The sequence below is a fragment of the Giraffa tippelskirchi genome, chromosome X (assembly GCF_054371585.1).
Source record: "Giraffa tippelskirchi isolate mGirTip1 chromosome X, T2T-mGirTip1v1.2.pri, whole genome shotgun sequence".
NCBI classification, from domain to species: Eukaryota; Metazoa; Chordata; class Mammalia; order Artiodactyla; family Giraffidae; genus Giraffa; species Giraffa tippelskirchi.
Window position 1 is genome coordinate 132853229 of NC_137289.1, and position 27302 is coordinate 132880530.

The 27302-nt window shown below is 43.0% G+C and overlaps 1 protein-coding gene across 4 annotated transcripts in view; it reads left to right on the forward strand.

Annotated features, from left to right (window-relative positions):
- PCYT1B (phosphate cytidylyltransferase 1B, choline) overlaps positions 1-27302 on the forward strand; it is a 123950-nt gene that overhangs the window by 62072 nt on the left and 34576 nt on the right. For all 4 annotated transcript variants that reach the window (XR_014076239.1, XM_081567922.1, XM_081567921.1 and 1 more), the window contains exons 4-5: positions 16281-16432; positions 19809-19887. Coding sequence is in view for 3 of the 4 variants with exons in the window: in XM_081567922.1 (XP_081424048.1) it covers positions 16281-16432; positions 19809-19887 (231 nt within the window). In the remaining variant the exon portion in view is untranslated. The remainder of the gene's footprint in view (positions 1-16280; positions 16433-19808; positions 19888-27302) is intronic.

Sequence of the window (27302 nt, forward strand, 5' to 3'; positions counted from 1 at the left end):
TTAATATGCTATCTAGGTTGGTCATAACTTTCCTTCCAAGGAGAAAGCATCTTTTAATTCATGGCTGCAGTCACCATCTGCAGTGATTTTGGGGCCTTTTCCAGAATGTCATATAATTGAAATCATAGAGTCTGTATCTTTTTCAGATAGACTTTTTTCACTTAGTAATATCCACTTAAAGTTCCTCTGTGGCGTGTTGGCTCATTTCTTTTTAGCACTGGGTAATATTCCATTGTCTGGATGTACCGCAGTTTGTTTATCCATTCACCTACGGAAGGGCATCTTGGCTGCATCCAGGTTTTGCCAGTTATAAACAAAGCTGCTATAAACATCTACATGCAGGTTTTTGTATGAATGTAAGTTTTCAGTTCATTTTGGTAAATACCAAGTAGTGATTGCTAGATCATATATCAAGTGTGTTTAGCTTTGTTAGAAAGTGCCAAACAGTCTTCCAAGGTAACTGTACAATTTTGCATTCGCATCAGCAATGAATGAGAATTTCTGTTACTGCAGTTCCTCACCAGGATTTGGTATCGTCAGTATTTTGTACTTTGGCCATTTTAACCTGTGCATAGTGATATCTCATTGTTGTTTTATTTTGCAGTTTCCTGATGATATGTGATGTTGAACATCTTTTCATATGCTTGCTTAACACCTGCATATCTTCTTTGTCAAGGTGTCTATTCTGATCTTTTTTGCTGTTTTTAATACAGTTGTTCATTGTCTTATTGTTGAGTTTTAAGAGTTCTTTGTATAACTTCAATAATAGTCCTTTATCAGTTGTGTCTTTTCCAAATATTTTCTCCCAGTCTGTGGTTTGTCTTCTTATTCCATTGACATAGCTTTTTGCAGACCAGAAATATTTAATTTTAATAAAGTCCAGTTTATCAGTTGTCTTTGGTTTGTGCCTTGGGTGTTGTATATAAGAAGTTACTGCCATACCTAGGTTCATCTGGGTTTTCTCATATGTTACCTTCTACAAGTTTTATACTTTTGTGTTCTACTTTTTGATTTATGATCCATTTTGATCCAGTTTTCGTGAACAGTATAAGATCTGTATTTAGACTCCTTTTTTTGCTTGTCTTACCGCACTAGCACTAGTTTTCATTCCAATCCCAAAGAAAAGCATTTCCAAAGAATGCTCAAGCTACCACACAACTGCACTCATCTCACACACTAGTAAAGTAATGCTTAAAATTCTCCAAGCCAGGCTTTAGCAATACGTGAACCATGAACTTCCAGATGTTCAAGCTGGTTTTAGAAAAGGCAGAGGAACCAGAGATCAAATTGCCAACATCCGATGGATCATTGAAAAAGCAAGAATACCAGAAAAACATCTACTTCTGCTTTATTGACTATGCCAAAGCCTTTGACTGTGTGGATCACAAAAAACTGTGGAAAATTCTGAAAGAGATGCGAATACCAGACCACCTGACCTGCCTCCTGCGAAATCTGTATGTAGGTCAGGAAGCAACAGTGAGAACTGGACATGGAACAACAGACTGGTTCCAAATAGGAAAAGGAGTACGTCAAGGCTGTATATTATCACCCTGCTTATTTAACTTATATGCAGAGTACATCATGAGAAACACTGGGCTAGATGAAGCACAAGCTGGAATCAAGATTGCCAGGAGAAATATCAATAACCTCAGATATGCAGATGACACCACCCTTATGGCAGAAGGTGAAGAAGAACTAAAGAGCCTCTTGATGAAAGTGAAAGAGGAGAGTGAAAAAGTTGGCTTAAAGCTCAACATTCAGAAAACTAAGATCATGTCATCCGGTCCCATCACTTCATGGCAAATAGATGGGGAAACAGTGGCAGACTTTATTTTGGGGGGCTCCAAAATCACTGCTGATGGTGACTGCAGCCATGAAATTAAAAGACACTTACTCCTTGGAAGGAAAGTTATCACCAACCTATATAGCATATTAAAAAGCAGAGACATTACTTTGCCAACAAAGGTCTGTCTAGTCAAGGCTATGGTTTTTCCAGTGGTCATGTATGGATATGAGAGTTGGAGTATAAAGAAAGCTGAGCACCAAATAATTGATGCTTTTGAACTGTGGTGTTGGAGAAGACTCTTTTAAGTCCCTTGGACTGCAAGGATATCCAACCAGTCCATCCTAAAGGAGATCAGTCCTGGGTGTTCATTGGAAGGACTGATGTTGAAGCTGAAACTCCGATACTTTGGTCACCTGATGCGAAGAGCTGACTCATTTGAAAAGACCATGATGCTGGGAAAGACTGAGGGCAGGAGGAGAAGGTGACAATGGAGGATGAGATGGTTGGATCGCATCACTGACTCAATGGACATGGGTTTGGATGGACTCCGGGAGTTGGTGATGGACAGGGAGGCCTGGCGTGCTGCGGTTCATGGGGTTGCAAAGAGTTGGACACGAATGAGCGACTGAACTTAACTGACTGATGTTCCCTCTATGCCCACTTTCTAGAGTTTTTTTTTTCTATCAGAAATGAGTGTTGAATTTTGTCAAAAGCTTATTCTGCATCTGTTGATATGATCATGTGGTTTTTATTCTTCAATTTGTTGATGTTGTGTTTCACACTGATTGGTTTGCAGATACTGAAAAATCTTTGTATCTTTGGTTCAAATCTCATTTGGATTAATGTATTGTTGAATTTGGATTGCTAGTATTTTGAAGATTTTTGCATCTATATTCGTTAGTGCTATTGGCCTGTAGTTTTTTTTTTTTTTTTTTTTGGTTTCTTTTTCTGGTTTTGGCATCAGGGTGATGGTTGCCTCATAGAATGAGTTTGGGAGTATTCCTTCCTTTGCAGTTTTTTTGGAAGAGTTTGAGAAAGTTAGATGTTAACTCTTCTCTTAAATGATAGAATTCACTTGTGAAGCTATGAGGTCCTGGACTTTTGTTTGTTGTAATTTTCTAAATCACAGTTTCAACTTCAGTACTTGTGATCAGTCTGTTCATATTTTCTGTTTCTTCCTGGTTCATTCTTTGAAGATTGTACCTTTCTAAGAATGTGTTCCTTTCTTCGGAGTTGTCTATTTTATTGGTATATAGTTGATTTTAGTAGTCTCTTCTGATCCTTTGCATTCTGCGGCATCCATTGAAACTTCTCCTTTTTCATTTCTAATTTTATTGATTTGAGCCCTCTCCCTTTTTTTCCTGTTGAGTCTAGCTAAAGATTTTTAAAGCTTATCTTTTCAAATAACAAGCTTTTAGTTCCATTGATCTTTTCTATTGTTTTCTTCTTTTCTATTTCATTTATTTATGCTCAGATCTTTATGATTTTTTTCCTTCTGCTAACTTTGAGTTTTGTTTTTTCTTCTTTCTCTAGTTGCTTTAGGTGTAAGGTTAGATTGTTTATTTGTGCTTTTCTTGTTTCCTGAAGTAGGATTGTATTGCTATAAACTTCCCTCCTAGAACTGCTTTTACTGCATCATATAGGTTTTGGATTATTGTGCTTTTTTTTCATTTGGCTCTAAGTATTTTTTTGATTTCCTCTTTATTTCTTCAGTTGTCCATTGATTGTTTAGTAGTATATTGTTAGGCTACACGTTTGTGTTTTTTTTTTATTGCAGTTGACTTCTAATTTCATAGTGTTGTCATTGGAAAAGGTGCTTGATATCATTTTGATTTTCCTAATTTTACTGAGGCTCACTTTGTGATCCCAGCAGTGATCAGTCCTGGAGAATGTTCCACGTGCACTTGAGAAGGATGTATATCCTGCTGCTTTTCAGTAGAATGCTCTATAAATATCAATTAAGTCTACCTGTTCTAATTTGTCATTTTAGACCCTTTGTTTCCTTGTTGATTTTCTATCTGGATGATCTGTCCATTGATGAAAGTGAGGTGTTAAAATCTCCCATAATTATTGTGTTACTATCAACTTTTCTCTTTATAATTTTTAGTATTTGCCTTATATATTGAAGTACTCCTATGTTGACTGCCTGTATATTTACAATTTTTATATATATCTTCTTTTTGGATCAATCCTTTGATGAATATCTAGTGTCTTTCTTTGTCTCTTGTAACAGTCTTTAGTTTATTTTGTTTGATGTGAGTATTGCTACTTCAGCTTTATTTTTATTTCCATTTTCATGGATTACCTTTTTCCCATCCCCTCACTTTCAGTCAGTATATGTCCCTTGATCTGAAGTGGATCTGTTGTAGACAGTTATATAAGTCTTGGTTTTTTATCCATTCAGCCAATCTGTCTTTTGGTTAGAGCATTTAATCCATTTACATTTAAGATACTGGCCTTCCCAAGTGGTAGTGGTGGTTTAGTCGCTAAGTCGTGTCTGACTCTCGTGACCCTGTGGACTATAGCCTGCCAGGCTCCTTGATCTATGGGATTCTCCAGGAAAGAATACTGGAGTGGGTTGCCATTTCCTTCTCCAGGGGATCTTCCTGACCCAGGAATCAAACCTGGGTCTCCTGCATTGCAAACAGATTCTTTACCGACTGAGCTACGAGGGAAGCCCAAGTGGCGCTAGTGGTAAAGAACCTGCCTGTCAATGCAGGAGACCTAAGAGATGCAGGTTCAATTCTTGGGCTGGGAAGATCCCCTGGAGGAGGGCATGGCAACCCACTCCAGTGTTCTTGCCTGGAGAATCCCCATGGACAGAGGAGCCTGGTGGGCTACAGGCCCATAGGGTCACAAAGAGTTGGACACAACTGAAGCAACTTAGCATGCACGCACACGCTTGTTCTTACTGCCATTTTGTTAATTACTCTGGATTTGTTTTTGTAGGTCTTTTTTCTTCCCTTCCTCTTTTGTTCCCTTCTCTTGTGATTTGATGGCTAACTTTAGTGTTGTGTTTGGATTCCTTTTTCTTCTTTGTGTGTGTATCTATTATTGATTTTCAGTTTGCAGTTGCCATGAGATTTTGACGTAGCAGTCTATGTATAAACAAATTATTTTAAGTTGCTGGTCTTTTAATTTCAAATGCATTTCCAATATCCTGCATTTGTGCTCTCCTAGTCTTGCAATTGGGGCTTCTCTGGTGGCTCAGACAGTAAAGAATCTGCCTGCAATGCAGGAGACCTGAGTTCAATTCTTGGAGAAGGGAATGACTATCCACTCCAGTATTCTTGCCTGGAGAATTCCACAGACAGAGGAGCCTGGTGGGCTATAGTCCATGGGATCACAAAGAGTTGGACACCACTGAGTGACTAACATTTTCACTTTTCACTTCTCACATTTGCTGCATTTAAAAAAATGTATTTATTTATGGCTATGCTGGGTCTTTGTTGCTGTGCATGGGCTTTCTCTAGTTGCAGCAAGTGGTGGCAACTCTCTAGTTGTGCACAGGCTTCTCATTGCTGTGGCTTCTCTTGTTGCAGAGCATAGGCTCTAGGGCATGTGCTCAGTAACTGTGGCCCATGGGTTTACTTGCGCCACGGTAAAGTGGAATCTTCCTGGTCCAGGGATCAAACCCACATCCCCTTTACCAGCAGGCGGATTCCTAACCACTGGACCACCAGGGAAATCCCACAATTGCTGGTTTTGATAGCATATTTGTGTGAGCGTGATTTGTTTTCTTTAATATACATTTACCTTTACTGGCGAGCTTTTCCATTTGTAATTTTCTTGTTTCTAGTTGTGGCCTTTTCTTTGCTGCTTAGAGAAGTTGCTTTCATGTTTGTTTGTTTATTTCCCTTTTTATTTATTTTTGGCTGTGCCGAGTCTTCATTGCTGTGTGGGCTTTTCTCTAGTTGCAGCAAGTGGGGGCTACTATCTAGTTGTATTGCATGGGCTTCTCGTTGTGGTGGCTTCTCTTGTTGGGGAGCATGGACTGCAGGGCATGCAACTGTAGAGCCAGTAGTTGCTGCGTGTGGGCTCAGTAGTTGTGGCTCCTGGGCTCTAGAGCACAGGCTCAGTAGTTGTGACACATGGGCTTAGTTGCTCCACAGCATGGGGGATCTTCCCAGATCAGGGCTCAAACCCATGTCTCCTGCACTGGCAGGTGGATTCTTTAGCCCTGTACCACCAAGGAAGCCTATCCTTAAGCCTTTTTTTTTTTTTTTTTTTTTGCAAAGCTGGTCTGGTGGTGCTGAATTCTCTTGGCTTTTGCTTGTCTGTAAAGCTTTTTGACTTACTTGTTTTTGGCTACACTGGATCTTCGTTGCTTCATGAGGGCTTTCGCTAGTTGTAGAGAGCAGGGCTACTCTCTGGTTGTGGTGCATGAGCTTCTCGTAGCAGTGGCTTCTCTGCTTGCAGAGCATGGACTAGGGAGTGCAGGCTTTAGTAGTTGTGGCACACGGGTTTAGTTGCCCTGCAGCATGTGGGATCTTCCTGGATCAGTGATCAAACCCATGTCCTCTCCACTGGCAGACAGATTCTTAACCACTGGACCACCAGTAAAGTCCATCTGTAAAGCTTTTTGTTTCTACATCAAATCTGAATGAGAGCCTTGTCACGTAGAGTATTCTTGATGATAGATTCTTCTTCCCTTTCATCACTTTCAATATATTGGCCCACTCCCTTCTGACCTGCAGTTTCTGCTGAGGAATCAGCTGATAACCTTATGGGAGTCCCCCTTTATGTTATTTGCTGCTTTTCCCCACTACTCTCACTTCTTGCTTGCATTGTTTCAGTGCAGATGTCCAATGTAATTTTTACCTTTGCTCCTCTATAGGTAAGGTGTTTTGTTTTTGTTTTTTTGGCCATGGTAGTTTCCTGACCAGGGATTAAACAACTGACATGATATTGTAAATGAATATTTTTGTGGATGATGAATATGTTACTGCTTGAATGAGACAGGGTTTAACATTGATTTTATTCCTCTTTTTTGTTACAGATGTAAGTGCTACAGTATTTTGTTCATAGAAATATTTATGAAAATGGAAGTTTAATATAGTAATGCCACTCAATCTTTGAATGCTTATTTGCCAGATATCACAAAAATAATTTACTACTGTCATCAAAATAATTTTAATGGCCTGTCAAGTGATAATTTGTTAAAATCTTTCAAATTTGTTGTTAGGCAGTGGATTATAAATGATGTGACCTACAAAAAGATTTGTTTCCAAGTTATTAGAATAATTTGCTTTGTCCCTTTCGAGGAAGTATAACACAAAGGCTATATCAAGACTAATCAATGACTCTTAATTGTAATGCTTACTCTTTAACTTGAAAGCAACCTATTCAACCAGCAATACTCAGGAAGGGTTGGGGAAATAGAAATATTGGTAATTTCATTACACCAGTGCCAATCCAATAAATTTTTATAAAATGTATTTATCATTTGCTTAAAACTTAGAAAACATACCTTGGGGCTGCAGTTTTAGCAAATTTAGCAAATTTGCAGAAAACACCATCTAACCTAATTGGCAAAACCAGTCCTCATTGTTATACCTACTAAAACCCTAGAAATGCAGAAAAAGTCTTTTCAGTTCAAATATAGTAATATATTTCAGAAGCCTTAGGAAAACCACTGAGAAATGTTATAGAATCTATTGTATAAAGAAGAATCAGTCAAGATGAAAATAATGTAAGTCTAATATAACAAGTTACAAAGAAGATACAAAGTTACAAAAATAATATAATATCCTTAATTTATAGTAATACAATATAATTTATATGCAAAATTATGATATTTATAAGAAGAGGAGTATGCTTTTTTTAAGGCATGTTATTCCTTCCCTGGGTTGGGAAGATCCCCTAGAGAAGGGACAGGCTACCCACTGCAGTATTCTGGCCTGGAGAATTCCATGGACTGTATGGTCCACGGGGTCACAAAGAGTCGAACATGACTGAACGACTTTCACTTTCATTCCTTCTCTAAATATTGTTATATGGGTGTATCAAGCTCTGGTGTTTGGCTTTTGGGAATAATTAAGTAAAATCTATAAAAATCAGAAATAACTTACCTTTTTTAGATATCTTGGTTATACTTTTCCTATGTACTTGAGGATAGAGAAGGGTGTATACTACCAAAAAGTAATTTGACATAGATATTTTATTTTTTGTTATGAGGAAGTAGGAAATAAAACACATTTAGAATATGAAATTGGAGAAAGAGTCATTGTAAATGGAATAAATATGATGTGAGTTGATATAATGCTGCTGTGGCTGCTAAGTCACTTCAGTCGTGTCCGACTCTGTGCGACCCCATAGACGGCAGCCCACCAGGCTCCCCCGTCCCTGGGATTCTCCAGGCAAGAATACTGGAGTGGATTGCCATTTCCTTCTCCAGTGCATGAAAGGGAAAAGTGAAAGTGAAGTTGCTCAGTCATGTCCGACTCTTAGCGACCCCATGGACTGTAGCCTACCAGGCTCCTCCATCCACGGGATTTTCCAGGCAAGAGTACTGGAGTGGGGTGCCATTGCCTTCTCCAGTTGATATAATAGATATTTGTTTTCCTTTAAAAATAGTATGTTTGAAATCTTGGGGGAAAGCATGTGAATATTTTATCCACATGTTCACTCCAGTGTACTTTGAAGCATTTGATAATTCCAGGAAAATATTCCAGTTGTATTTCTAAGAAGCAGCAGTACTAGCCTATACAGCTTTGACTTATTGAAGTGATTCTGAAGTGAGTAGCAGAAAAAAATGCTTACTTGTTAACTACAAGAGAAAAGACACTTCTAGGATTTAATATAAGCATTGAGAATGGCTGGAAAAAATGCTTACCCTTAACTACATGAAAAAGCAGTCTTCAGCATTCAGTATTCTTACCAGTGCTCCTTTGCTTTGAATTCATGGGCCTTATCCCTTAAGATCTTTGCATCCTTTGATAATAGGTGAGAGAAGGAAGAGGCAAAGTTGTTAGGTAAAAATTTGCATCATTCCCCAGTCTACCATATTTAGTTTCTAACATTCAGTTTCACCTCTAACAGAAACATGTGCAAGAAAAAAAAGACAGGAAGCTTTTATAGGTTCATGGTGCTTTGAGTAGTCACTAAATGAGCTTTCTGTTTGATTTGGCCTCAGGATTTAATTCCCTGCCATGCAGTGTAATAAGGTTTAGATGATGGCTTTCTTTTGTAGAGTAGAGTAAGGTTGGTTCTGGACACAGGGCTTTCTCCAGCCCGTTAATTTTAGAAAAGGCTACTCTTAGAAGTTGTGGATCTGGAAATCAATTCCTTTCAAACTACCAGTGCTTGGATACCGTTTGAAAAGCCTTTGTGTATCTCTAGGGGTATGTGTACCCTAGTTTGAAGACTATCTTTAACTATGTATCTTGAGTTTGACAAAACAACTTAATGGCATAAAATTCTATAGGGAGGAAAGTTAGGGAGTCCCTTAAAATAGATATTCTGGGGACTTCCCTGGTGGTCCAATGGCTAAGACTTGCACTCTCAATGCAGGGGGCCTGGGTTCAGTCCCTGGAACTAGATACCACATGCTGCAACTAAGACCTGGTGCAGCCAAATAAATAAAAATATTAAAAAATAAAATAAAATGATTGGTTGAAAGGCAAACTCTTAACATTATGTATGTACTTACCAAAGAAAATGGTGACAGTGAATTGAAAGAACCTACTATATTAATTGTGGACCCCTTTACATATGCAGGCAGGTTTGTTGTAGGAATTCCCTTGGGTAGAACATGGGCTTTGCTCATGAAACCACTCTGATTGGGGCAAGTGCACAGATACGAACAGGTGAAATACTTAGTATTTGGAAGAAATATTAACTATTGATTCAAAGACCAGATAGAAACTGTGATAATTGGTGGTACTACATTCTACTTCCCATCCTTAGGCAGTAACAGATACCACAGACTGCCATGATTTTTGCACTATAATACCTGTGTTTTTAATTTTTAAGCACAGTTCAGTTCAGTCTCTCAGTCATGTCTGACTCTTTGTGACCCCATGAATCGCAGCATGCCAGGCCTCCCTGTCCATCACCAACTCCCGGAGTTTACCCAAACCCATGTCCATCGAGTCGGTGATGCCATCCAACCATCTCATCCTCTGTCATCCCCTTCTCCTCCTGCCCCCAATCCTTCCCAGCATTAGGGTCTTTTCCAATGAGTCAACTCTTCGCATGAGGTGGCCCAAGTATTGGAGTTTCAGCTTCAACATCAGTCCTTCCAATGAACACCCAGGACTGATCTCCTTTAGGATGCACAGGTTGAATCTCCTTGCAGTCCAAGGGACTCTCAAGAGTCTTCTCCAACACCACAGTTCAAAAGCATCAATTCTTCTGTGCTCAGCTTTCTTTATAGTCCAACTCTCACATCCATACATGACCACTGGAAAAATCATAGCCTTGACTAGACAGACCTTTGTTGGCAAAGTAATGTCTCTGCTTTTAAATATGCTATCTAGGTTGGTCATAACCTTCCTTCCAAGGAGTAAGCATCTTTTAATTTCATGGCTGCAGTCACCATCAGCAGTGATTTTGGAGCCCAAAGCAATAAAGTCTGACACTATTTCCACTGTTTCCCCATCTATTTCCCATGAAGTGATGGGACCAGATGCCATGATCTTAGTTTTCTGAATGTTGAGCTTTAAGCCAACTTTTTCACTCTCCTCTTTCACTTTCATCAAGAGGCTCTTTAGTTCTTCTTCACTTTCTGCCATAAGAGTGGTGTCATCTGCATATCTGAGGTGATTGATATTTCTCCTGGCAATCTTGATTCCAGCTTGTGCTTCCTCCAGCCCAGCGTTTCTCATGATGTACTCTGCATATAAGTTAAATAAGCAGGGTGATAATATACAGCCTTGACGTACTCCTTTTCCTATTTGGAACCAGTCTGTTGTTCCATGTCCAGTTCTAACTGTTGCTTCCTGACCTGCATTCAGGTTTCTCAAGAGACAGGTCAGATGGTCTGGTATTCCCATCTCTTTAAGAATTTTCCACAGTTTCTTGTGATCCACACAGTCAAAGGCTTTGGCATAGTCAATAAAGCAGAAATAGATGTTTTTCTGGAACTCTCTTGCTTTTTCACAGAGTCAGGTATAATTTGAAATTTTTTTATGCACGTTTTCCCTGTGAGCATTATTTTAGTGAATTGAAACTATCCAGTTATAAAACTTTTTCCCCCCTCCATTTTTTAATTTAAAATCTCACACAATTTAAAAACCAAGATAAGAAATTAAAAATTTTTTTGAAATTAAAATTTATATCAGAGAATTTTTCTCCTGGAAAAATTTTTGTAAGGATGTGAGTCACCACATACTGACTTCTGCCTCCCAGGAGAGGGATAAAAAGCTAACAATAATAGAAATACTATACCTACTAGACATAACTATTACTCTATAAATGTAGGCTTATGCTCTACTGTATCTTGATTGAAATTAAATATTCCTCTAAGACTCCATTTTGCCTGACTGGTGGGAGATTCAGTCTTGGTCCTTGTTGGGATCTCTTCATTGCCCTAGAGTTGAACAAGTTTGCAAAATGTTGACAGAAACAGGAGAGGAGCTTCCAGTCTCCAGTCCAGACCGTTTTGCATTGCTCTCATCATCTGAGCCCACAAAATTACTTGGAAGGAGCAAACCCACTGTGCCTGTGGACGGTGAGGCCCTGGCAGTCTGTGCCCGGGTGAACCCCAGTGTCCTCATCGTACCTGGGGCTCTGCTGCTGGTGGGACCCTCTGACCTTGGACCTCTTCCTCTTTTGGAGGAATCTTCCATGTGTCTTCTTACAGAATTCCTCCCAAAGAGTTCTGGCTTTGGGAAAACAGCAGCCAGAAAGACAGGCTGTCCACCAGCAGCTTGAACCTCACAGTTTCTGTGGAGGAGTTTGTACCGAGAAGCTGGGCACGTGCGTGGAGTGGGGGCAGGGAAAAGGCAGAGCCGAAAACACAAACCAATAGATGTCTCCACAAATGCTCCTGGATCATTGCTACTATGAAAAAATGGCAAACATTACTGAGCATGCCTCTCTGCTCACACAGATGATCAAATTTAATTCTCCAAACTTTGCCATGTGTTAAAGACAGACAACTGAGGTTTAGAGAGTTTGATTTTTACAATTTTTATTTATTATTATTTTAAACATTTATTTATTTATTTGGCTGCACTGGGTCTTTGTTGCGGCACACAAGATCTTTTTTTTTTTTTTTTTTTTTTTTTTTATAAATTTATTTATTTTACTTGGGGGCGACACAAGATCTTTAGTTGAGGTGTGTGAACTCTTAGTTGCTTCACGTGGACTTGTTAGTTGCGGCATGTGGGATCTAGTTCTCTGACCGCGGATCAGGCCACCGGCCCCCTTCATCAGGAGTGCAGAGTCCTAGCCACTGGACTACCAGGCAAGTCTGAGATTTAGAGAGTTTGAGTAACTTACCCAGTTATAAGTAGCTGAGCTGGGATTCTAACCCAAGTTGGTTGAGCTCAAAAATTCACTCCTTATGTTATATCTTCTCTCCTGCAGGGTATTAGTAATATTTTATTTTGAGCACAGTGGGCTGCTGGTATAGGTTAGCTCCAGTAGGAGCTCCCAGACAGCTCAGTGAATTCACCCCCGGAACGCCACTGCTCAGAGTTCTCCATCTGGTTGTCAGGCTGCATTTGCCAAGACTCGAGAACAACAGTGCCGCTTTGGGCGTAATTAATGTTTAGACAATAACTGGTCAGCGTTTTCAGCTGCTTCTTGAGGTCACTCCTGGGATATGAAAATAGGACCCCCGTGTTGGCATAAACAGGTTGTTTGTTTCCTTTGTGCTCTGTCAGGAGGCCATTATCTCAGTTGTCTCAAAGTGACACTGAATTGGTCAGGTGCAGGGTCAAAAGGAAGGGGAGGATATGGTTTGGCTTTGTTTTCTGTTGTTTAAAATAGAAAATTGATGGATCTGAAATCCATTCTTGCTTAATACAATTCTTGAGGCAGTCTTTTAATAAATTCCTTTAATCTTTTAAAAAGTAAAATCTTTTAAGAACATTTCAAAAGCCGTAGATCAATTTTTAAATTGTGCAGCTTGGTCCATAAATAATTCCTATCTATGAAGTCAAACCCCAATGCATTTGGTGAATGAATACATGACATGGTCATTATGGCCCTACTACACACCCCCCTCCCCAAGTTGGGTGGGATGGGTGATTCAGACATAGGCTGGGCTGTTTACTCCAGATGTTCATAATATGCTTCAGGGGCTTTCAAATGTTGCCTGCCTTGGAATCATCCCTGAAGCTTGTTAAAAATAGTGCTGCCCATGTCCCACTCCAGATCCACTGTCTTAGTTCATTTGAGCTGCTATAACAAGACACCACAGACAGGTAGCTCAAAACGACAGAAATTCATTTCTCATCATTCTGAAGGCTGAAGAGTATAAAGTCCAGGCATTGACATAGTCTTCGGGCAAGGACCCTCTTCCTGATTCAGAGCTGGATCGTTCTCAGTGTCTTCTTACATGGTGAAAGGGCTAGGGGGCTCTCTGGGGCTTCCTTTATAAGGTACTAATGCCATTCATGACCTGAGCACCTCCCAAAGGCCTACCTCCTTAATATCATAATCTTTGGAAGTTAAGATTTCAACATATGAGTTTTGGGGAGACACATTCAGACCATAGCACCCACTAAATCTAAACCTTGAGGAGTGGAGCTTGGACATCTTTAAAAAGCTCCTTAGGTGATTCTAATACTTAAGAGGTTTTTGAGCCTGTCACATGGTTGATGGTGTGTTGGTAATATAGGACACAACAATGTTTTCTACATTGTATTGTGAATATGTCTATTCATCATCACAGGAAGTATGTATAGGAGATATATAGATATACACACGTGTATTGAGAGGCATACTAGTCTCTTTTGTGCATGAATGTTGGAACGTACCTGCAGGTAAACATACATCTATTATTTTAAATCCTAGTAAACATTTATCGAGCATCTATGCATATCAGGCACTGTTAATTCATTCAACAAATAGTTAAGAGTCTCCTATGGGCCTTCAGAAAAGGAAACAGACAAAAGTCCCTGTCTTCAAGGAGCTAATATTTTAGTAGAGAAACACCAACTATAAACGAATAAGGCAATCATATAATGATGAGTGCCATAGCAAGAAGTAAAGTGGGGAGGTGCGAGGCCTGCCAGTGGTGGGGGCAGATCCCAAGTTAGAACACAGTGGCTGGGGGAGCCTTGAAGGAGGAGGGGGGAGAGCCCTATGGCAATTTGGTGTACAGTTGGTCCAGGTTTGGGGAATAGGAAGTGCAAAGCCCTGATCTGAGTATGAGTATTCCTGGTGGCTTCAGGAAGTAGCCAAGGAGGCCAGGGGCTGGGACACAATAGGAGATGCAGTCAGAGAGGCAAGGAATGGCCAGAGGGCACTGTGGATCTGGTAGGGGCCTTGTAGGCTGCCAGAGGAGTTTGGTTTTGACTCTGAGGGAGATGGGAAGCGTTCTGAGGGTGATGTCATCTGATAGGTCTTTAATGGTGAATGGGCCGGGCAGGGAGCGGTGAAAGTGGTGAGGAGAACATGGCTTCAGTGCACTGTGAGGGAGCCAGAAGTTTTGCTGATGGTTTGGACACAGCGTGTGAGGGCTGCAGCAGGAGGGTTTCCAAGGATGCTAAGTGCATCTGTTGGCTGTACTTACTCTGTGGCCAGATTGGTTCCTGGATGTGGGTCATGACCTGGTTTCAAGAAAATGACTGTATTTTTGTTTTTTAAAACATCTTGTACACTTAAAATTTGTAAGGTTATTGCATGTACATTAGGCCTTAAAGAAAACAACCTCATCTTCAGGATTGGTCAGGTTAATCTGACTGGCTGCAGTAAGATGCTGACGGGGATGTTGATGAACTGGGCCTGTAGCCACAATGCCATCTCTTCCTGACATGTAGAAAAGCTGCTTTTGCCAACAAAAATATATTCTGGATATGATAATGAAGAGTATTTATTGCTCACTTTATTTCAAAGCACTTCTTTTTTTAAAGGATTTTTTGATGTGGACCATTTTTTATTTTTATTTATTTTTTAAAAATTTATTTATTTTAGTTGGAGGCTAATTACTTTACAATATTGTAGTGTTTTTTGCCATACATTGATAGGAATCAGCCACAATGGAATATTACTCAGCCATTAAAAAGAATACATTTGAATCAGTTCTAATGAGGTGGATGAAACTGGAGCCTATTATACAGAGTGAAGTAAGCCAGAAAGAAAAACACCAATACAGTATACTAATGCATATATATGGAATTTAGAAAGATGGTAACAATAACCCTATATGCGAGACAGAAAAAGAGACACAGATGCATAGAACAGTCTTATGGACTCTGTGGGAGAAGGCGAGGGTGGGATGATCTGAGAGAATAGCATTGAAAAATGTATATTATCATATGTGAAACAGATCGCCAGTCCAGGTTCAATGTATGAGACAGGTGCTCAGGGCTGGTGCACTGGGATGACCCAGAGGGATGGAATGAGGAGGGAGGTGGGAGGGGGATTCAGGATGGGGAACACATGTAAACCCATGGCTGATTCATATCACTGTATGGCAAAAACCACTACAATATTGGACCATTTTTTAAAAGTCTTTATTGAATTTGTTACAATATTGCTTCTATTTTATGTCTTGGTATTTTGGCTCCAAGACATGGGATCTTTACTCCCTGACCAGGGATTGAACCTGCACCCCCTGCATTGGAAGGTTTAGTCTTAACCACTGGGCCATCAGGGAAGTCCCTGTTTCAAAGCACTTATATGTAAATCCTCAAAAAATCGTTTCTAAAGCTGATGGTGGAGGATAGTATCATGCCCATTTGAGGATTCAGGAGCTTGAGATCTAGTAAAGATGGAGTGTGGGAAGGGTGAATTCGGCTTGACCATATCTTCTATTTTGTGACTTTCTCCTCTTGATTGTGTAGTGACTGGACCACAATCCATGGAACAGAAGTGTGTGTGTGTGTGTGCACATGTGCATGTATGTGAATCACACTTGGGTTACTAAGCACAATGATATAGTTAAGGAATTAGAACTCATTGCTCCAACGTTCAATAATTCAGGCCTCTTGGTCTCCTTGCTGTCTTTTCTCTGTTCATTTGGTCATTTTATTTCTGAATAGCAATTTTCACTGAAGGATGGGATAAGGAAATAAAAAGATGTAAAAGTCACATTCAGGGGCGTGGAGAATAACTTTAATAAAAGCCACAGTGGAGAATGCGTTTGTAATTAGCACTAAAATAAAATTCTCCATTGCCAGCGAATTTTAGCTTGCCTCACTGATCCTTTGTTCCCATTAAAAAAACAAAAAGAAACAAACAAAAATGAAGAGTTTGATTATGCCATACACCTAGCGAGGCTGAGTTCTTTGTCTAGCTGAGGAGTTAGGCTGTACTGGGATGGCTGTGGGCAGGGCCTGGGCCAGCAAACAGCATTTAATGCATTTACCTGCTTCAGTTTGCAGCGACGACCTCACTCACAAATTCAAGGGTTTCACCGTGATGAATGAAGCGGAGAGATACGAAGCTCTGAGACACTGTCGCTATGTGGATGAAGTCATTAGAGATGCTCCGTGGACACTCACCCCAGAGTTTCTGGAAAAACACAAGGTACTTATTCCTCCATGTTGTGTAAGTAACAGGATTAGAGAGTCGTCTGTTTCAGCTGCTTATACCCAGAAAAGTCCAAGGAGTCTTCCAGCTTAGGAAAGCTCCAGGCACCGTCATGTGGTGTCACTTGATGCAGCGCTTGTCCTGTGCTCACGCCTGTGGACTGACAGCCGCCTCCTTCCTCACTGTGGGCTCTGGAGCTGGACCACTCAGGTCCGCGTGTGGCTTCTATCCCTTCATAACTGTGGGACCTTGAGCAAGACATTGAACTCACCTAAACTGTAAACTGCTGTTTTGAGGATCTAATGAGATCATGTTGTGAAACCCTTAGCACACTGGCTGGCCCAAAGCAAGAGGTCCAAAAACATCATCACCATTATCACCATCATTATTAATGCTTATAGATTCACAGGCATCATTTTTCATGGAACAAATGACCACACATGTTATCCAGAGGGGCAGGGGTCAGGCTCTAAGGAAAAAACTTTCTATCTCTGATTTTGTGACCCTGAGACTCCTACTGATAGATTTTTATTAGTTGAAAACATGAGAAATCCTTTTGATCTGCATGAAATTATGTGCTTTGTGTCTCCCTACAAGCCCCACATTAGGAGCTATTCTTTCCTTTTATAAGCAGTACAAAAAAATAAGATTAAGCTGTTCTAAGAGTTTTCTTTTCTATTTTTAAATTCACGATGCAGCAGAGAATAGAGAATGCTGATAAATGTGCATGGGTAATAGCCGAGGAGACAATTTCCCAGCAAGAATAAAAAGAAAAAGGAAAAACTACAATATGATTTACTTCCAGCAATCACGAACACATTTTTACTAAGCATCTATTGTATCTTCAACTTGTGTGAAGCGTTATGGGGCTGCTTGTGATGGCTGCCATTTATCGAGTACTTGCCATGGACCCAGCCCAGTGCTAAGGGCTTTGCTCTTAGAGGAATCACATTCAATCTCATGGCCACCCTGAGACATTGTTGTTGTTGTCATCCATTGGAGAGGGAAGGACAACTAAGTTTGATTACTAAGAATAGAATTAATGGCAGTAACATTTGTTGAGTACTTGCTGTGTACCAGTTATTCTTTTTAGCACTTTTACATAATTGTATTATTTAATCCAGTGATTCTCAAGTGGGGGCAACTTTGCCCCCAAGGGATATTTAACAATGGAAGCAACTAAAAGGGTGCTACTGGCATCCAGTGGGTAAAGCCAGGGGTGCTGCTAAGCTTCCTACAATGTGCAAGATAGACTCTCCCCCTCCAGCAAAGAATTATCTAGCTCAGCGTGTCACTAGTACCAAGGCTGAGAAATCCCGATTTAATCTTTACCACTTCCCCAGTGGCTCAGTGGTAAAGCATCTGTCTGCAATGCCGGAGACATAGGATACGCGGGTTTGATCCCCGGGTTGGGAAGATCCTCTGGAGGAGGAAGTGGCAACCCACTCCAATATTCTCGCCTGGGAAACCCCATGGACAGAAGAACCTGGTGGGCTACAGTCCATAGGGACGCAAATAGTCTGACACAACTGAGCACGCAGAGCACTAAGTTATGAGTTATACAGCTAGTGAGTGATGAAGCAGGAATCCATACCCAGGCAAATTACACTGCTACTTTACCTCTCAAGCTGGAGTGAAGCCTTTTAATAAAGGGCTTTGAAGTTTAGGCAAGGAGTTTTTGTTTGTTTGTTTGGTTTCGGGCCATGTCACATGGTATGTGGAATCTTAGTTCCCCAACTAGGGATTGAACCTGCGTCCCCTGCATTGGAAACATGGGGTGTTAACCACTGGACTTCCAGGGAATTCCTCAGGCAAGCAGTTTTTACTTGATGCAGGAGGTAACAAGAAACTAGTGAAGATCAGCAGGTATAAGGATGACAAAAATAGAACTCTGCTGAAGGAGGTCCCCCCCACCATGTGACAGAGGGATGGCTGGAGAGGAAAGAGCCTGCGGTGAGGAAGGTCAGGTACAAGTTGGTATTAATAATCCAGGTTATGGGGCCCTGGACTTGGCATAAGCAATGGAGAAGAAGAGATAAGTGTATGCACTCAAGTGAGTACACACACACATACACACCCCAATGGAACTTGTGACTTCTGTGCTATTGACAGTGAAGGAAGTAGAGAAAAAAGGCTGATTCTAGGGTGTTTGAAGCCTAAGTAAACAAGAAAAGGGAGGTGCCATTGGAAAGGACACCAGTTTTAAGGATGAGTGAAGATTCCAGACAGGTTTTTAAAGTGACAGCCAGGGTGGCAAAATAGAAAAGGATGATTTGGGGCAAACTGGACAAGTTTTATCATTTCAGCAGCTGCATGACCCAACTGAATTAGTAATACTCGCCCTACCTGCCTCACAAGGTGGTTGTATGAATCAAATGAGAAGAGACATGAATTCATTTTTACAATATAAAGTATAACTTAAGTGGAGGACTTCCCTGGTTGTCCAGTGGTTAGAACTCTGGCTTCCACTGCAGAGGGCATGGGTTCGATCCCTGGTTGGGGAAGTAGGATCCCACATGCTATGTGGCACAGCAAAACAATAAAAAAAAAATTACTTAAGTGTGAGGGAGGGCTTATTGCCATCAGTGAGATAGGAAATGAGGGTTTTGGGTCCTCATAGTAGAGTGGCAACCCACTCCAGTACTCTTGCCTGGACAATCCCATGGACAGAGGAGCCTGGTAGGCTACAGTCCATGGGGTCTCTAAGAGTCGGACACGACTGAGTGACTTCACTTTCACTTTTCACTTTCATGCATTGGAGAAGGAAATGGCAACCCACTCCAGTGTTCTTGCCTGGAGAATCCCAGGGACGGGGGAGCCTGGTGGGCTGCCGTCTATGGGGTCTCACAGAGTCGGACACGACTGAAGTGACTTAGCAGCAGCAGCAGCAGCAGTAGAGGTGATTAAAATCTGAAGGATGAATGAAATCTCTGAAGGAGAGATTTTAGAGGCAGAAGAATAGAAGGCCAAAAAAACCTACTGTTAGAGGTAAGAGAAGAAAGAGGGACCAGCAAAGGAGAGAAACCAATCTAGGTCCCATCAGTGCAGGCAGATTTACTGTATGAGCCACCAGGGAAGCCCAAGAATACTGGAGTGGGTAGCCTATCCCTTCTCCATGGGTCTTACTGACCCAGGAGTCGAACTGGGGTCTCCTGCATTGTAGGCAGATTCTTTAGCAGCTGAGCTACCAGGGAAGCCCTCATGCAAACAAAGACAGTTGGAAATACTTTCCAGTCCAGGATTCAAGTCTACCTTATAAATTGCTTATTTAAATTGCTTTATCATAGCTGTTTTGTTTTTAAAAATATGTATTTTCATATCACGGACATGTACCCCCATCCCAGTGGTGATGTCACTCTTCTCTCTCTGACAGATTGACTTTGTGGCCCACGATGACATTCCGTACTCTTCCGCTGGCTCTGATGATGTTTACAAGCATATAAAGGAAGCAGGTGAGGGGTCCTCCTGTGTTCACCTGTCCCCTGCAGCATGACACTGAGGTTTAGTAAGAGACGCCAGCCCTGGGTCTGCAGCACATGCTTACAAGGCATGGACTTTCAGACGTCTCCCAGAGAGCCTCTGCAAGCCTTTGTTGACATGTGCTAAGGCTCGGCTGTGGCACAGACACCAGTTACGTGTTTACGTAGAAATTAACCCGAGCACCAAAATACTCAACTTCCAGTTTGAGGCTCAATTTTAGAGGATGTAAAATCACAGGACTCTTATTTTTGTTTATTGAAGAATATTTGATTTACAGTGTTGTGTTAGTTTCTGGTATACAGCAAAGTGATTCAGCTATACATACATATGTATTCTTTTCCATGATAGATTATTACAAGATATTGAATATAGTTCCCTGTGCTATACAGTAGGACCTTGCTGTTTATCTATTTTATGTATAGTAGTGTGTATCTGCTAGGGCTTTCCAGGTGGTGCAACTGTTAAAGAATCCACCTGCCAATGCAGGAGACATAAGAGACATGGGTTCAATCCCTGGGTCAAGACGATCCCCTGGAGAAGGACATGGCAACCTACTCCAGTATTCTTGCCTGGAGAATCCCATGGACAGAGGGAGGAGCCTGGTGGGCTACAGTCCATGGGGTCGCAAAGAGTCAGACACGACTGAGCAACTGAGCACACACAGTATATCTGTTAATCCCAGTCTCCTATTTTATCCCCCACCCCAACCCTGTTGTTTGAGGGGCAGTCATTTTCCTCATTAACAATGAAATTACTCTATGCTCCCAAGAAAGTTCCTTCCAGAAGACGACAGATAACTGGCTAATTAATGATCTGGACTCCCTGTCTCCTTAGTCCAGTCCTGCCATATGTCATCCTGTCACATGATAGTATCCTCAGGCACCATGTACAGAGGCAAAAAAAAATGGATACATTTATTTGTGGAATCAGGTAAACTGCTTTCCTCCTGAAGCAGTTAACTGATGTCCTGGAAGGCAGACAAGGTGCCTGAGCTTTGGAAGTTGTCCCATTTGTCACTAGGCATTTCTCTTCGGGTCAGAGACTCTGGTTGGTCCCAGGGACTTACTGAGGGGCTGGAAAGAGGAGAGTTTCCTTCTCTGTGGACTCCCTAGAATTGCTTCCTTTGTCAAGTACTCTCCATGCTCCTGTGCTGCTCAGACTCCAGCGAAATGGCTGCTGGGGCATCAGAGCAGATCTGTGGTTTATACCCTCAGCGGGGTTCTCGGTGCTCCCTGGTGTCATTTACCTCCTCTTTGTCCCCTTCCTGCCCTGATTTACCCCTACCTCCTTGTGCCCTTGCCTCTTCTGCGTCCTGAGGAAGAGGGGCATGTTACCCTTCCTTCCCTGGAGCATGTTTTCTTTCATTCTTCCTCCCTTCCTCTCACTCTCTGGGTAGTTTCTTATCAGCTTACAAAAGCATGGAAGTCTACAAAAACTAGCCCTAATCCTTCCTTCCACTCTCCCTCCTGCCTCCTCCTCCACTCACATCCCTGCTCAGTCCTCCTCTTAGTGGCAACTGTCATTCCTCAGCCACGTGCACTCTGACTTTTGTCCCATCCTGGCTCAGCTCTCAGATGGCCTTTGGACCACACAGTCCAGTGGTCTCAGCTCAGTCCCTGCCCAGGCATAATGACCCTGCTGACCATGTACTTTTCCTAGATGCTCTTGTCTTTGCTTCCATTTCCAAGATACTTCTGGGACCTTCTAACTTCCCATTGCTCTCTGACCACTGCCGGGTTTCGTTACTGGGTTTCTCTCCCTATCTTGCCAGCCTTGCTCTGTGCTCTGCCTTCCACACACCCTACACTCCAGGTACATGGAGTCTGCCCTTTGTACTTTGTACATGGAGTCCACTTTGTCCCTTTGCTCCAGTTGTCCTCTGAGCTTGGAATGCCCTTCCTCTGAGCTTCTTGGTCAGGACCCCACTGAGGAGCCAGCTTGGACATGCCCTCTCTCCCTGGGGCAGGATTCAACACACCCCGCGCCCTCCTCGGATGCCGATACTCATTGCACAGGGACCTCCTTTTCAACTCCCTTCTCTTGGCAGCCTGATTGTGTGTGTGTCCCTAGCTAGAGTGAAGTGCCACAGGCCATGGCCATGTCTCATCCATCTTTGCACCACCAGCACGGTCCCTGGTACATCTGTGGTGCTCCTTGAGTGCTGGTGGAACAAGAGAATGCCTTTATCGAGTACGATGGGGAGGCAGCCTAAGATGGAAGCCTTTGTCGGCAGGGGCTCTTCCCAACACACGGGGAATGGAACCATTTACCTAGATAACATTACCTAGATAATTGCACAACACACTTCTGTCTTGTGGAATTAATTGTTCGTATCATTTAGATGTAAGGGTGATATTTTGGCCTGAATGATACTGTCCTTCGTATCCAGTTTGTTGGCTTTCTATTGGTATTTTGACCTCTGAGTCCCTCGCACACCTCTTTATTGAAGGAGATGCTCATGATATGCTAAATTACTCCAAACCATCTTTGCCTCACAGCCCAACAAAATCTCAGTGAAAGATGGAAGGAATCACTCTTTGACTTGTTTCAAAAATGACTAAGATCCAAGGACTTCCCTGGTGGTCCAGGGGTTGGGACTCTGTGCTTCCACTGCAGGGGGCATGGGTTCAATCCCTGGTCGGGGAACTAAGATTCCACATGCCATGGGGCACAGCCCCCCCAAACCCCCCAAAACACAAAAAAACCCCAAATGACTATGATCTGGATGAAAGATCTTTGAAATTGTATCTAAAATTTGCATTTTTCTTGCCCTACTTTATAATAGGCAAGAACTCAAAAATTTTAACTACTCTTTTGGTGAATGTATAATGGAAAGTAGTCTTGGCTATTCCCAGTGCTGGTCATTTTCCTGAGCTGAGGTTTTCCATCAGTGTCACAGGATTTCAAATCAAACCAGGAATCAAAATAGTCATTGCTGGGATTTTTAAAATACCCAGCCCACCCAGAGTATATAGATTTGGATTACATAAAAAGACAGCTGGGACAACTGAACTGAACAAATTCTATCTTCTTAGAGGGTCGGATGGTTTTCCTGACTCTAAATGTGGAGCTGTCCATGGTGGAGGGGGCAATACAGTACATTACCTTGATTCCTTAGCTTCTCCACCCATCTCCCTCCATCAGACCACCTTTCATAAGCCTATTGCTGCCTGAGAACCTTGGAGTGAAGAAGTGTTTGAGGAAGGCATGGGCTGGAACTGGTATTGTAGCTAAAGGTAGGTGCAGAAGTAGTGGGTCAGCCAAAAAGTTTGTTCATGTTTTTCTGTACAATGTAACAGAGAAACTCCGATGAATTTTTGACCAACCCAATAGATTTTTAAAGGCTTAGTTTAATTTCTGCTATTTTACTGTCTACCATTGGAGAAAGGAATGGCAACCCATTGCAGTATTCCTGCCTGGAGAGTCCCATGGACACAGGAGCCTGGCGGGCTATAGTCCATGGAGTCACAAAGAGCTGGACATAACTGAGTGACTAACACACACAACACACACTGTCTGCCATGAATGAGTGGGTGAAAGTCGCTCAGTCCTGTCCGACTCTTTGCAGCCCCATGGACTATACAGTCCATGGAATTCTCTAGGCCAGAATACTGGAGTGGGTAGCCTTTCCCTTCTCCAGGGGATCTTCACAACCCAGGGATTGAACCCAGGTCTCCCACATTGAAGGCAGATTCTTTACCAGCTGAGCCACAAGGGAAGCCCAAGAATGCTGGAGTGGGTAGCCTATCCCTTCTCCAGGGGATCTTCCCAAACCAGGAATTGAACCAGGGTCTCCTGCATTGCAGGTGGATTCTTTACCAACTAAGCTATCAGGGAAGCCATCTACCATACATCTCATCTATAGGGACTGTACTGCACCCGTGCATACCTCCCTCCATGCATTAAAGCATCATCTGTCATGGCACATGGCACAGACACTGTAGTTGAGTCAGTTACCATATGCTTTCCATAGGGACTTCAGAAAGCCGAATACCTGCTCCATGATATTCGAGCTGCCCCCGTTGCTGGCGTCTGCCACCAGAGCCCTCTTCCCTGCTCCCTGGGGGCCACTGGAACTCCATGCATGTTGGTCCCAGTATCCTCCCCCTCAGCCTGCGGCCACTGTTGCCTTTTCTCAGTACTCAGGGACCTGCAGACTCTGGGCATAGCACAGGCTCCTGAGGGTCACTCACCCAGTCTTCTGCCCCCTCTCTGGCAATACTGCCAGCCCCGGGTAGAACTGACACTTGGACATCTCCCATGAGGGGGAATGTCCTCTCTCCTGAGGCAGCCCATTCCGTCTTTGGAAGGTTTTGATTCTTGTGGGTTAACGCATGAACTGCTGAGTGGATCCACAAGGCTGGAACTGTTGGGGAAATGGGATACGAATATGAATAACACAAAGCCCTCACCTTCGAAAGAGAACAGAGCTGGATGTAAATAATTGCACCAAAGTATTAGAAGCCTGTGGGTGAGGCGTGTTCAAAGGTGGGAGTATATGAAGAAGTGTAGGGTATTTGGAGAAAATCAACAATGTTCATGTGGTGAAGGGTGTGTGGAGGTGACAGCAGAGAGAGAGACTGGCAGGTGGTGGGACGGGTGGCTTAGGCTTAACTCTGTGTGTTACATGGAGCCAGATGCTCCTCTGAGGCAGGGAGTACCAGGAGCAGGTGTGGGGAAAGGACCAGCTGGGGAGGGAGGGAGAGTAATTTCTGTAACCAAACTTTGTTGTTGTTCAGTCGCTCAGTTGTGTCCAACTCTTTGTGACCCCATGGATTGCAGCACACCAGGCTTCCCTGTCCATCACCAACTCCTGGAGTTTGCTCAAACTCAGGTCCATTGAGTCAGTGATGCTATCCAACCATCTCATCCTCTGTGTCCCCTTCTCCTCCTGCCTTCAATCTTTCCCACCATCAGGGTCTTTTCTAAGGAGTCAGTTCTTCACATCAGGTGGCCAAAGTATTGGAGCTTCAGCTTCAGCATCAGTCCTTCCAATGAATATTCACGGTTGATTTCCTTTAGGATTGACTGGTTTGATCTCCTTGCAGTCCAAGAGACTCTCCAGAGTCTTCTCCAACACCACAGTTCAAAAGCATCAATTCTTCAGTGCTCGCCTTCTTTATGGTCCAACTCTCACAGCCATACATGACTACTGGAAAAACCATAGCTTTGGCTATAAGGACCTTTGTTGGTAACCAAACTTAGGATCTTCTGTCTCCACAGATGACAGAAAAACCACTCTTGACTCTTGAGGTAATTCAGATTCCTCAAGATTTGCACTCAGACTATGTGGGCTCAACTTTTGGCCTTCTCCTCTGCCATGATCTGAGTGTTGACTTGAGTGGGGTAAGAGTCTGGCTCTGCTGACCTTTGGTCGTGGGATTTTGAGACCTGCTCAGCCATCATCCCTGGCTAGCAGATACCCAGCACTGCCCTCTGACACTTGGATGCCCGCTCCATCTGTTCACAGCCACCTTCCCCTTTGGCCTGTCCTTGCCACAGCCTCAGCCATGGGATTCGCTTCCCCATACTGCAGTCAGGCTGGTCTTAGGTCCTGGCTCCCTTCAGTGTTCCTTAAGAGGGTCTCTGGCAGCATCAGAATTGTCCTCCACTGTCTACTGGAGGGCTGTGGAGGGAGCCACATTAGGCCCTAAGGAATGCTATCCCCAGGCCTCAGCATGTTGGCATGGGGTCTCTATGGGGCCATTTCCCCCCAGAGTGCCTCGAGGTAAACAATGTGCTAGCCCCTCTGCTCTGGGCTTTCTACAGGGGTCCCTTCCTTGCCTCTGCCCCTGGGGATTGGACCCACATCAGGGTGAGACAAAGGCCCTGCTCATAGTCTCTTGCTCCTGCTCTTTACTTCCTGATCCCTCTCTGGGCATTTCTCTCAATCCCAGGAGGGACTTTTCTTCTTCCTGGAGGGCAGGAAACCGCCCCTGTGTTAACTTCATGTCTTCCCCACTCCAGGGCTTACAGTTAAACATTTTATACCCTGAGTCCACTCAGTCTCTGATTCTCAATAATTAAAAGAACATTCCTGGGATTTAGAAAACCCTTTCTGCAGTCCTCAAAGCCCAGCTCTTTCAAATGAAAGCCCTATCATTCATAATGATTCTTTTAGAAATGAGCTTTCAGAAGAGCCTGTTTTAGAGGTCAAAATCTGAACACAGTCTCCTGTATTCTCAGCTACATCTGCTTTCCCCTGAGGTGATGGAGGTCTCAGTGTCAGTGGGAAGAGGGCCTCAGGACAGACATCCTCCCCAACCTGGAGATGACCTTGAATAATACATCTGAAATTTATTCTGCTACATATAATGTACTTAGTCTCCTTGACGGTGTTTCTGTTGGCTCACATCATTTTGGGGCCTGCTGTGGTGGGCTGCCGTCTATGGGGTCGCACAGAGTCAGACACGACTGAAGCGACTTAGCAGCAGCAGCAGCAGTGGAAGCTCCGTGCTGCCCTGAGCAGGTCTGTGCTGTTCCCTTAGAAAGGGTTCTCTTAGGTGTTGGGTGGCCTTAGCCATCAGCAGCTTGAAGCCGGGTTTCGGTTCCTGGCCAGAGATTGAGGTCCAGAGATTAAGGTGGAGTCGCGGCAGCGAGAGCACCGAGTCTTAGCCAATAGACCAGCGGTCAGTGACAAGGTCTTGGCCCTTCAGTTTTGCAGAAAAGAATTCCCACAAAGATAGGAAGTAGTGAAACAAGTCAAGTGTTTATCAGGAGAAAGAGTACAGTACGTGTGGATAGACACACAAGTGGACCTAGAGAGAGCCATGCCCTTGAGGTGGTTTGGATCTGTTTTCTGGGACGTTTCTTCTGGATTTCCTTTGGGCAGTCATCTCGATTCGTCTGGCTCTGAGTCCATATTTGGTCTCAGGATCCTCCCATGTGTACACGTGCATCGCTCAACCAAGATGGAGTCCACTGAAGAGGCCTGTGGGTAGTTGACATCACTCCCCTTTTGCTCCAAGGAGCTTTTGAATTGGGAAGGTTTCCTTAACTTGGAGAATGAGAAATATGTGGTCTCCTTATCTGTTCTCTGGGCAGGGCCCAGCTTCTTCTCTTGATTGTCTTGCTGTGGATATTTTGGAGTTTCTGTCCATAGGGAACAAACTCCAGTTGCTCACCCTGGAGGGGGGATCTCTACCGCCCACTTCACCCTGGTGGTCAGGAGCATTGGGTAAGAACAGGAGGCTGACGTTCTCAAACACCAATCTTGTTTGTAAGGAGTTCCAAGAAAGGAAACCCCATGCGCTTCAGACTTGGAAGGCTGCTGAGAAACATGGGGGAGAAACTGGCTGATGTGTCAGTAACACAGCGGTGGGTTATGGCATGAGGTGACTATTACTTTTAATTCTTCCTAAGATCTGAGCTGTGAGCAAGCTGCTCC